This window comes from Podarcis raffonei, chromosome 10 (genome assembly GCF_027172205.1).
Source record: "Podarcis raffonei isolate rPodRaf1 chromosome 10, rPodRaf1.pri, whole genome shotgun sequence".
Classification (NCBI taxonomy): Eukaryota; Metazoa; Chordata; class Lepidosauria; order Squamata; family Lacertidae; genus Podarcis; species Podarcis raffonei.
The window spans coordinates 40,765,970-40,778,007 of record NC_070611.1 but is presented as its reverse complement, the minus strand read 5'-3'; the positions used below and the strand labels follow the sequence as shown (position 1 = coordinate 40,778,007).

Genomic DNA, 12,038 nt, shown 5'->3' with positions numbered 1-12,038 from the left:
ATTGCTGGTGCTCTATAGCAAATAACAATGGCAAGACCAGTTTTGATTTATTTCCATTTGCATGGCTGTAAGGGACTACTTTGTGGTGGCTTATTAGCATAGCAGTGGCTTTCAGTTTCTTTTAGTTTCCTTTACTGAAGCTCCTTAAGTTTCTAGCTGCCCATTTTGTATTTGTAGCCATACACAGCTTCTCAGGATTTATGACTATTGTACACAAGTGGCAAATGATACTCTGTCACTGCAGAATCTGGTGTCACTTTGATGCACTCTGGAAAAGAGAGGCCTAGCTCATTGACAGCACAATCCTATGTGTCTACTCAGGAGCAAATCTAATGTAATACAATTGGGCTTATTGTCAAGTTAACATGTATAGCATTACACGTATGTTCTTGGCCACTTCAAAGCTATTTTAAAGCAGCTGGTAAATGTCTTTGGATTCATCTTGCTTGTTCAATTGAACTTCTGTAAATAATAAGAGTATTAACATGTGCCCTATTTTTATCTTTACATCACCTCCTGCCGCTCTTGACTTGCAAACGAAGAGAGGGGAGCTGTTCAGTTCTTCCCCTTCCTTTCAGAGAACCAAGACAAACACATAGTTGCACTTAGGTACCCTTGTGCCAAATTATTCAGAAAAGTGTAAAACGATCCAGTATTATAGTTCCTTACAAACTGCTTAACTTTCCTGGTGTACCCCACTCACGTTTCAAATTTTCCTCAAATTGTTGATAATGTCTTCAAGTCTTCATTTTACTTCTCTCTCTACCCCGCCCCCCATTCTAGTACAGTGTTACTTCGGTTCTCGAACAGCTTGGTTCACGAACAACTTGGAACCCGAACACTGCAAAACTGGAAATAGGTGTTCCAGTTATCAAACTTTTTTTGGAAGCTGAACGTGCCCTGATTTGGCCTTCACTGCCAGGGGGAAAAGGCGCCCGCCGCAGGAGGCCTAGCAGGCTGCACCATGACCCCAAACCCCCACGAGGAACACTTACCTAACCAACAGCGAAGTCCAGTGATGAACTCCAGGTAAGAAAAGCAAGCACCAGCCCTTTACCGGCCCTTACCCCCCTCCCAGCTGGTAGCAAGGTGTGTGGCACCTTGCCAGGTAAGCCTACCTGGGAGGGAGGGAGTGGAAAATTTTGGGATTCTGCCTAATGCCTTTGTTTTGGGGAATGTGGAACCCAGTTCAGCTACTGATTGATTGTGTGACTGTGGAAATGGATAAAAGCTCCCCACCCAAACAATGACTATCATCAGTGCAGGTAAGAATTTTTTTTTAATTTTTTTTAATCATCTACAATATTGTCTTATTTATTTTATAGTACAGTATATTGATTATTGCCTTCATTTTATGGATCAGTGGTCTCATTAGAAAGTAATATTCATGTTAAATTGCTGTTTTAGGGGTTGTTTTTAAAAGTCTGGAACAGATTAATCCATTTTGCATTACTTTCTGTGGGAAAGTGTGCCTTGGTTTTGGAACGCTTTGGTTTTGGAACGGACTTCCGGAATGGATTAAGTTTGAGAACCAAGGTACCACTATATGTAGTTAAATTATAGGTAAGTAAAGCCGAGGTCTTGTCTAGCAGTGCCCTCTGCTGGTTGAGACAGCAACGTGTAATGGTAACATCTATAATCAGGAGTGGTTACAGAATAGATTCATTTGTAAGACCAAAAAGAAAATGCCACTATCATGACATTGATCTGCTCCCATTTTAATATTCCTTTCCTTTCCAAACACTTAACTGAAATAACGTATTTTGTCTTTCGTAATTTTAGTGCTCTGGGTAACTTGATTCTTTATTTCTTCCAAAAGTGTACAAAACCATTTCCTCTGGTTTAATGTTGCTGTTTTAGTAGCTGCTTTCTGTACGTTTTCTCTTTTTATATATTTTACTTACTGTGATCGGTTAACCTTACTATTGATGGCATGGAACCATATATCTTTCCATTACTTTTCAGATCTGAGTCACCAACTCCCGCATGCCACTTTTAATTGAAGTGATGAGGTACAGTTTAGTCTTAGTCTACCTTTCACATACTTGGGGAACTCATGTTTTGCATGCATTTATGCACTTGGTTTTCTGCTTCCAAGATTAATACTTTCCGAGGACATGCCTTTCCTCTCCAACCCACCCAAAGTCGGAGCTTGGAGCATATGTTGCTTCAATTCTTCCCATCTCCATAGGCACCTGGGCAGCAGATGACATGCTGGTTTTAATCAGTGAGAACTGACGCTTTGACAGTGCAGATTAATGGTATAAATTCTCTTACATTTCCCACTCCCCAAATACTTGTAATGTTTCCAGCTGCCCTAGACAGATCCCGCCGAAATGGATTGAGATACTTTTCTAGATCATGTCTTCAACACCTTTCTGTGAAGAGGCTCTCTGGGACATAATCTGTACCATCAGAGGAGCTGATATGTGCCCACCATCCATTTGGAGTTGCTGTTGCCCTACTTTGAAGAAGATGGCTACAAGTGTAAGCAGAAATGGTACAAGAGCACCTGAGAGCTCCATTTAATTTCCCCAACATTAAGCCGAGTTGATGCTTTGGGGAAACTTAAGTCTAGGGACGTGGGTGGCGCTGTGGGTTAAACCAGAGCCTAGGGCTTGCCAATCAGAAGGTCGGCAGTTCAAATTCCCACGACAGGGTGAGCTCCTGTTGCTTGGTCCCTGCTCCTGCCAACCTAGCAGTTCAAAAGTATGTCAAAGTGCAAGTAGATAAATAGGTACCGCTCCAGCGGGAAGGTAAACGGCGTTTCCGTGCGCCGCTCTGGTTCGCCAGAAGCGGCTTAGTCATGCTGGCCACATGACCCGGAAGCTGCACACTGGCTCTCTCGGCCAATAAAGCGAGATGAAAGCTGCAACCCCAGAGTCGTCCGCGACTGGACCTAATGGTCAGGGGGTCCCTTTACCTTTAAGTCTTGTAAGATGTTCCAAGCCAAATCATTCATGTTCTTATGCAACGTTCCAATTATGCAGGAAATCTGGGCATTCCGTGCCTACAACATATGAACAAATATCTTGCAAAACATGATAATTACTTTCCCATTATTAGTCAAGACTGGGACGCGAGTGGCACTGTGGTGTAAACCACAGAGGCTTGGGGCTTGCTGATCGGAAGGTCGCCAGTTCGAATCCCTGCGATGGGGTGAGCTCCCGTTGTTCGGAGCTCACCAACCTAGCAGTTCGAAAGCACATCAAAGTGCAAGTATATAAATAGGTACCGCTCCAGCGGGAAGGTAAATGGCGTTTCCGTGCGCTGCTCTGGTTTCACCAGAAGTGGCTTAGTCATGCTGGCCACATGGCCCGGAAAAACTGTCTGCAGACAAACGTCAGCTCCCTCAGCCTGTAAAGCGAGATGAGCGCCGCAAGCCCAGAGTCATTTGCGACTGGACTTAACTGTCCAGTCAAGTACTGCTGAGATTAGATAATTAAGAATTGATACTTGAAATTGCTTTCTCCCCTCAATCCCTTTTTCATTGTGTATTCTATTACACAATGAGCAAGAAGAATCTTCTGCTTTACTCTCTACACCACTTTGTAAATGATAGTTTTTTGACTAATAAAATATTTAAATCAGTAAGCAAAGAGCTGAAGTTCCACACTGGTTTTTTTATAACTAGTTATTTTTTGTAAGCCAAACTGGGAGTCCAAAGACTTAAGAGATAAAACTGTCTCAAGCGTTGTATCTTACTGCTGTGTGAGTGAAGTTCTGCTCGCAAAACAGGACCTCTGTTTCCTCCCCAGCCCCCCCCCCGCTCCTTCAGAGCTGATTTCTGTGCATGTGGGGGGCTGGAGGAGAGGAAATTCTGTTGCGTGAGCAGAGCTACAGCACTGGATGTAGGCCAAATTCTTCAATCCACATTGTTTAGCTGGGAAAACTGCTAATCAATAACATTCAGTAAATTATTTCTGGAACACAGCTTTACTAGAGCTGGTTAATTCCAGTAGTAGGCATAGCATGAATGTTCCACACAGGCATTACTTGCCATCATGACTGGCGCTGGAGGCTTAATGTTTCTTCACGTAAGTCTTCGTGGTCATCATGTTTCACTTATTTAGTGTCAGTCTCCTAGAAGTCTGAGGCATCCAGTTCTGTTGGCTATGCATTTCCTTCTTGATCTCTGGGCTCCCTCTGCTCATCACAAGTCTCATCACAAAGTTGCCTTGGATTTCAACCCCCTGTTTAACACTCATTTCAGCTGCAGCATTGGCCTTGTTTTCCAAGGTCTGCCCTAGTAGGAACAGCGAGCTGTTAGTTCAGTCCTTGTGCTCTGAAATTAGGCCCAGCAAACCAGCACACAGGAACGGGCGAAGGCACAAAGCAAGTTTGAGTTAGAAAAGTACTTTAATGACAACCTAACATATATATACACGTTCAAAGCAATCTCATCCACTTAAGTAGTCACTTGCCCCGACAGCAACAACAAGGTGACAAACATGGTGTTCATCTGTCTTTAGGGGTATTGGTTTTCTTGCGTCTAGTGTGGTACCTTGAAGGGAAAAAAAGAGAAGAAACACATTAAAATGTATTTTGTCATACGTTCAGTCATTTGAATACTCCGTTTTAAGAGACCAGTGATTGTCATGTTGACATTGTGTTTTGACATTACATTTATTATACCTTGTATATTTGTCTGCCCAATACAAAATAAAAATAAAAATCAAGTCTTCTGTAGTGCAAAAATACCCTGTACTTTTTTAGTTCGTGGGCAAATCCAACTTCCAGCAGCACACAAAGGATGAAAGTTCCCTAGGAGTCCTATATCCGATCCTATACTCAGCACAGCATCAGATTGTGTCTCTCTTGCTAACTGTGCTAAAAAAGAGCTTGATCAAGACTTCTGCTTCTATGCTAAACTACATCCACAGTGGCTGAACTGCAGGACTATATGGCCAGAGACTGCGACACACAATTCTAGGTGATGTGTGTAGCATAGGAAATCTGTTTACTACCTGGTCCATCCAGCTCAGTAACATCCACAATTACTGGCGGCAGCTCTCCAAGGTTTCAGATGAGTCTCTTTGGTGTCCTCAAATTAAGGACAACTATTCAAGGCCCCAGGGATGCGGGTGGCGCTGTGGGTTAAACCACAGAGCCTAGGACTTGCCAATCAGAAGGTTGGTGGTTCGAATCCCCGCGACGGGGTGAGCTCCCGTTGCTTGGTCCCTGCTCCTGCCAACCTAGCAGTTCGAAAGCACGTCAAAGAGTCGGTCACGACTGGACCTAATGGTCAGGGGTCCCTTTACCTTTTTATTCAAAGCCCCATTACCCTGAGACCCTGAATAGTTGTGGAAAAAACTATTGGGGCCTTTTGTCAAAATAAGGTTCCAGCAGATGCCCTCGATATACTTAGAGGGGGGGATACTTTGGAATACCCCATATGGAACGGAAACACATTTATGGATGTAATCAGGTCAAGGATATCTATTGATTTGCTCCTTATATACAAAATCTAATGGAAATGTTTTATCATCTATTCTTAACCGGTTCCCAGGCTGATCCGCTCCAGGAAGTGACAGTTGAACTCATAGCTGATAAATATCTACAATATACTCATCTGGTAGCCAAATTTGCTCTGGCAGCTAAGAAGCTCTGCTCCAGCTATGTTAATGCTTGTAATCTTATATTTTATGTGGTAAACTTTTATGCTGTAGACTTTTATAGACATGTTGTTATGTCTATGTTGTTTATAGACAGCCTTGTTTTCACCATCTACTGTTCATTGTGATACTTCGAATGGATATGAAGTTTTCTATATCTTTGAATAAGTATGAATAAAGGTATGTTAAAAAATACAAAATAAAGGAATTCCTGCATTTTTTAAAAAAAGCAAGTTTGTTTTCTTGTTGGTAGGGCTATAGATGACTGCCAAACATAAAACTGGATCGGTATTCATGCCTGCATGAATTACATTGTTTATACAAAAAATAAAATAAAAATCTTACTGGTAGGACCAGATGAGTTAAATTATTATCAATAATTCTCAACATAACAAACCATTCCAGAAATTCAAGCGCCATGTTTCCTAGCCCACTTAGGTATTGGATAAGCACAAGTCTTCTCATATGTATCTGGATATATATTTCTCTCTAAGGTACTTTATTATCGGTATAGCCATTTAGGTAGGAGCTAAAATCAGAGCAGATGAAAATCCTGGTATCTTACCCAAAATAGCTTTGCCCCAACTATTCTGGAGGGTTGAGGGAACCTCTGAAAACATGGAAGAATGAACTGGAGGCTGCTGGGGGAGGAGGGAATCAACAAATGTTGCCTTCCTCCCCTCTGCTAGCAGGAAAACCCTTCTGTGGATGAAGGGGCCTTTCCATCTGTGGAAGGCAAAGTCTGGATCCAACCCAATCCAGGTTCTGCAGTACTCGTCACCCTCCCACACAATACTTACTGTCCCACAGGGTACCAGCGGTGCTTTGTTGTGTAAAACATTTTACTAAGTTCCTCAATCATAGGACCTTGCTGGTTCTTGAAGTCCTTTCCATCCAATCTAGATTTCAGGATTTGATCATGTGTTTCTTCTGTATAATCCAGTGGATCTAGTTGTGGAATGGGCTGTCAAAAGAAAACTGCCCCAATTAACAAACTAAAAAAAATACACCCCCCCCCAAAGAAAAGCCATAAACATATATATTTATTGCTTTACAGTTATGAAATGTGCAGGTATTGCTAGTTTTAGGCTGAATGTAATTTGCCATTTTGCTGTATACATCGTTTAAAACCCCACCCCATCCAAAGATTACAGCATGCTGAATCCTGGCCATTATGCTGCAGAACAAAAGCGAATACTCTTCACTCCAAACAAATTTATCAGTCCTATTTTTCTCTAGCTTTTTTGCTTGCCACTGTTCTGAACCTTATATGGGAATAACCTCCCCCTCTTTTGATCCAAGCAACTTCTGCTGGAACTAAACTACTTGCAAGAGCTCATTCTCACTACTACTTGTGCATTTCTGGCTTCTAATTATCCATGAAATGTAGACTGCAGCCTCTTTTCTGCTGGCTCTGGGAGAACAGCTACTGAAATAGTGCTCCGCTTAATGGAACAGAATTTAAAGATGAACATAATCTAGATATCTGGATTACTTTGGGAAATAACAGCAAGGTGAAATGATGCATGCAGTCTTGAAAAGGGCTGAAGACTAGGGTGTTCCGCTGAACTTGTATATATTGCCACAGATCTGAACTTCTTGGTGATCAAGCTGAAAATTTAAGCTATGTTAAGTGTGCCAAGCTTAAGTTTTGAGCACAAGGCTATTTTTAAATCACGTTCATGGTAAAGGATAACCACCAAGAAGAAAACTGGGAGGGTACCCAAATATGAGCTATGTTCGCCTGATAAAATCAGGAAGATATTTTTTTGCAGATTCACATACTCTTGTGTGCTCATATGGAATGTCCACTGAAGGGTGATAGCAAACAATAGTTTTTCCATCCGATGTCACGGCAAGTTCCACTTTGCTAAAAAAGAAAGAGATGACATTAGACAAGGCTTTTTCCTTCTTGTTTTAACTAAAACGTTTGCATAATTAAATGAAATAATAATTTTAAAAATCCAGAATAGAGGCTAAACCTCAAGAAAATATTTTTATACAATATTTAAATTGATCTAAATTTATTTATATGATTTAAAGTTGTTCTAATAGACCAAAAATGCTGTTTAGCTGTCCAGTAAGGCAGAGCACTTGTTTTCCTGTAGTATAGTCCTTTGAAGTATGTAACCTTTGGCATGCACTTTGGCATCAGTCTTTCCACAGTGAGTAAGCACTGTTTGGGTTTCCTCCCCAGTTCTTTGCAACCAGAATATGCACTAACGGTACGTGTTGTCCAAACAATCCTAATGAAATGTCTGACTTCAATATCAGTTTTTCTCTCACAGCAGTATTTTTATGGAGCTACTAATCACACTCATAAACATCCAAATTAGTGAGTTTATTAGACAAAGAGCATAGAGACCTTCATTTATATTCAAAAAATCTGTGGGCAAGGTAGAACAATACTAAATACCTAAACTAGGGCTGTTGAAGCCAAGTTCTTTGACAGCAAGCCCAACTAAGCTGATATCCTAATGAGATGTTCAGCCTGATGCAAGACAAAAGTGATTACTATGAAAGCAGTGCATAGGAACAGTGCATAGGAAGCTGCCTTATACCAATATACCTTATACCTCAATCTTCTAGAATCTGGCCAGCAGCATCTCTCCAGAGTCTAATACATTTTCAGCAAGTCTTCATAGCTCTACAAAAGCCCAACTCCACTAAAATATGGTGTTTTCTTTTAATGAGAAATGAAAACAGAGATTCTAAAATTCATAAATTATTCTAGCAGTAAGAGTGGACTGGCAATTGTGCTACTTCTAATATTAGCAACTGACATCCTGGTGTCTTTTCACACACTTGTGAAATGAACTTTTGAGTTAAATCTGAATGGCTTAATACATACCAGTTATAGTCATCGGGAAGAGCTGAATATGTAGATTTGGGACAAGCGCAAAATACAGATGCATCTGAAAATGTAAGAGCCAAGTAAAACACCGGAGACAGAAAACAGCACAATGCGGGTTTCCTTTGAACACTGCTGAGCATAAAGTGGTCATTGTAACAACTCACAGTACTAAACTAGGGATTGAACATAAATCAATGTGAAGACATGTTGAGTCAGGCATCCCCAAACTCAGCCCTCTAGATGTTTTGGGACTACAATTCCCATCATCCTTGACCACTGGTTCTCTTAGCTAGGGATGATGGGAGTTGTAGTCCCCAAACATCTGGAGGGCTAAGTTTGGGGATGTCTGTGTTAAGTTATCTCACTTTTCAAAGCCTCTCCCCAAGCAATGTCCCTCACTGGCACTGCACAATATTTACAGGTGTCAGACTGCTTTGAAAAAAAGCAGTATGACACCACATAACCCTATAGATACATATGGTATAACAGAAGAGCTACACAGCTCTGTCCTACCTTTCTTGATTGATAGCCAAGTATTCTTCCCTCCCCCTGCCCCTCCTGCAGACTGTTCAATGCAAGGGAGACCCTTCCCCAGCTTCAGGTGCCACATGGCAGAGTTGCCACTCAATACGTTGCGGATAAGAAAAGAAAGTCCAGTGCTGCTTTGCCACTTCCTCTGCCTCTGTTCTCCAACTGGTGTCACTTTAGAAGCAGCCTCCATTAAAAAATGGTGGGGAGTGAGAGGAGAAAAGATGGAACCCACCCAAATTAGGTAAGGCTGGGCAAACACATACACCCTTTGGGAAGCTGGGTGTGTACGCCATTCTGCAGCAGCACACGGTCCAAACTCTATGACAGTATTCCCTAACCTGGCGCCCTCCTGATGCTGCTGAACTATGACTCCCATCAGCACCAGCAGTGTACAGCTATGCAGCTTGCACTGATGGGAGTTGCAGCCTACCACCAGCTGGAGGGCACCAGGTTGGTGAAGGCAGCTCTATGCCAAATACTCTGGGAGAGATGGGCAGGAATAAAGGGGAGGGCTCTACTTTTCCATCCATGTAAGGCTACTATGCCATTGCAGGTTTTCCCGGTTATTGCTCCTCCCCTCCAACAGAGTGATTGGGCATATAGTCTTCCTTCTTGCATGTCTGTCAGCCAGCAGCGCATTTCTCCAGGCTCCCTGGACACAGACTTGGGCAACAAGGCTTGAATGGGAAAAGAAAGAAGCTTCTCTTCTTGTACTACCGGAGTGCTGCTGAACAGCTTTGCTGCAGCAGAGCTGGCTCAGTCATGCTTCTCTTGAGTGGAGACACAAACTCTTTTCCCATCTAGAACCACAAGCTGCTTAGCTCCATGGTGATGGCAGCAGCAGCAGCAGCAGCAGCCACCTTCTGTGTGTGCAAAGCAAGATCCCACTCCATTAGAGTTAAAAGAGAATCCATGCACACTTACTAGGAGACAGAACTTGCTTGGTGAAAGCGGCCAAACGCGCCCATGCAGTCCTCGACAACACAGCCCTTCGTGATGCCATGGCCATAGTAGCAGGCAAAACAGCTGTCACGTCACAGTGATGTTTAAAGAAAATCTGCGCAGTTCAGTCCGTCACTGTTTGGGAATCAGTGGTTTGTCAGGAGATTAGTCAAAACGTATTAGATCCACAATTTGCAAGTCACCTTGTACACATTTCAATAGCTTCCAGGCTTTCACTGTTTAATTTTTCACTATGCAAAGTCTTCTCTATCTTTGCCTTCCTATTTCCCTATGACAGGTGTGGGGAACCTCAGGCCCAGGAGAACAATGTGGCTTGGCAGGACTCTCTTCCTGGCCCTCAGAACTCTTCCCCAGCGATAACTATTGCTGGCTCTGCTTTGCTCCCCCCCAAGTGCTTTTGGTTGGCTAAAATGCATCCTTGACTGCGTGTCTGTGGTGTATGCAGAAAACTCTAATGTATGGCTGGAATGCCGTCAATTGTTACAAAGGTAAGAGTCACCTTAATTTCTCTGCTCCACCCATTTTGTGTCCTAGAGTCCACCAACCACTTTCATGAGACAACCAATGGGTTGCTTGAAAAAAAGCTTCCCACCCCTTCTCTAAAATTTCATTATACCAATTGTACAGACTCTGGAGGCAGTGGTGTAGTAGTCAACCAAGTGCAACTCAGAGCAGACCCACTGGAATTAATGAACATAAATCATGAATACCACCCAGGAAGTTTACCTCAGCTTTGAGCCCCACAAGACAATGCGAGTGCTCCATGGCTCAGTCACAGCATTACCAAACAATGTTATCATGAACTGCCTGAGCCATGTGAGAACAGTTCTTTCCTCATATAATTTATTTTCAAACACTTTTTATCCTGCTTTTCTGCAAGTCTGTACATCTTTTCAGAAGTTAATCTCACTGATTTCAACGAAGCTGATTCCTAGGTAAGTGGGTACAGGATTGCAGCCTTAAAACAATTAAAAATACAACATAAAAACAGCAAACAGCAGTACAATAATCAAAGGGTTCCAAATACCTCCTTCCACAAATAAACTGGATCTAGCTTGGAACCAAAAGGAGACCAGAACAGGATGATGCAAACACACACACACACACACACACACACACAACACACCTAGCTTGCAGGACTGTTTAGAGCTGGCCTGCCACCACACTCTTGAACAACTTGGCCCCAATTAGCAGCTAGTTGACAGAATGCTGCTCACTCAGGTTCAGCAAGATATTTTTCAGAAGTGATTTTTCTCCTTCCCAGACCCTTCTTCAGCAGCAAGATGGTATCAGCTATGATGGACAGGTCTGGCTCAGGTGGCAGATTCCACTCCCATCTGCTGCTTGCAGGGCTGTCTGTGGCTGCTGCCACCGCCACCCACTGCGACCCCCTACTATCAGGAGCCTCCTACCAGATATGGAGCAGCAGCACCACTTTTGCTGCTACAACCAAATACTGTTTAAACAGCATTTGCTACTGTTAGGAAGGAGCTAGCAATGATGCAACAGGTTTCTATGTAGTGTGGGCCCAAGCCAAGCCTCCCTCTGAAGGGGTCCTTTATTCAGAGAGAGGCAGGAAGTGGTCCTGGAGAGGGTTTCTACTACCACAGAGTCCAAAGAGCAACCAACGCTGTTTCGTGCTTATTAACCTTCAACAGAGACTTTAAACAAAGAGCCACTAAACTTTTGTTGCAGCGAGTAACCTTCATGGATTCATGTGCAAGGCTGTCAAAACCACATATAGGGAATGCGGGCAACGTTCTTTACACTGAATTCCACTGGTTACACCCCTAGCAGCGAGCAAGAACAGTATACCGTATATCCTATGCCTGCCTTGATTCGCCTCAGGCTCGCTTCTGTACACGCGTGTGTGTGCTTTCAGATGCAGATCCAAGGTCTCTCCAGAGCGGCAACTAACCATCCAAGCCAGCCAATAAGTATTTGCCGCACTGCAGAAACGAACCCGGATGATTCGACCGGTCGTCAGAACGCTAAAGCCCAACGCTAGAACTTCTCGGATCTATTTTAAGGCAGGGTGCGGCGGCATCATTGACAACAGCTCAGCCACGGCCGCT

At 43.0% G+C, this 12,038-nt stretch overlaps 1 protein-coding gene across 1 annotated transcript; it reads right to left on the bottom strand.

Moving 5' to 3' along the window:
* Positions 1 to 4,340: 4,340 nt before the first annotated feature.
* On the bottom strand, positions 4,341 to 10,028 carry MRPL42 (mitochondrial ribosomal protein L42). The gene is made up of 5 exons (XM_053405919.1): positions 9,925 to 10,028; positions 8,467 to 8,530; positions 7,401 to 7,485; positions 6,416 to 6,579; positions 4,341 to 4,504 (listed from the first exon to the last, which is right to left on the bottom strand). The coding sequence occupies exons 1-5, from the start codon at positions 10,007 to 10,009 to the stop codon at positions 4,459 to 4,461; spliced, it is 444 nt and encodes a 147-aa protein (XP_053261894.1). The 5' UTR covers positions 10,010 to 10,028; the 3' UTR covers positions 4,341 to 4,458.
* Between the last annotated feature and the right edge of the window lie 2,010 nt (positions 10,029 to 12,038).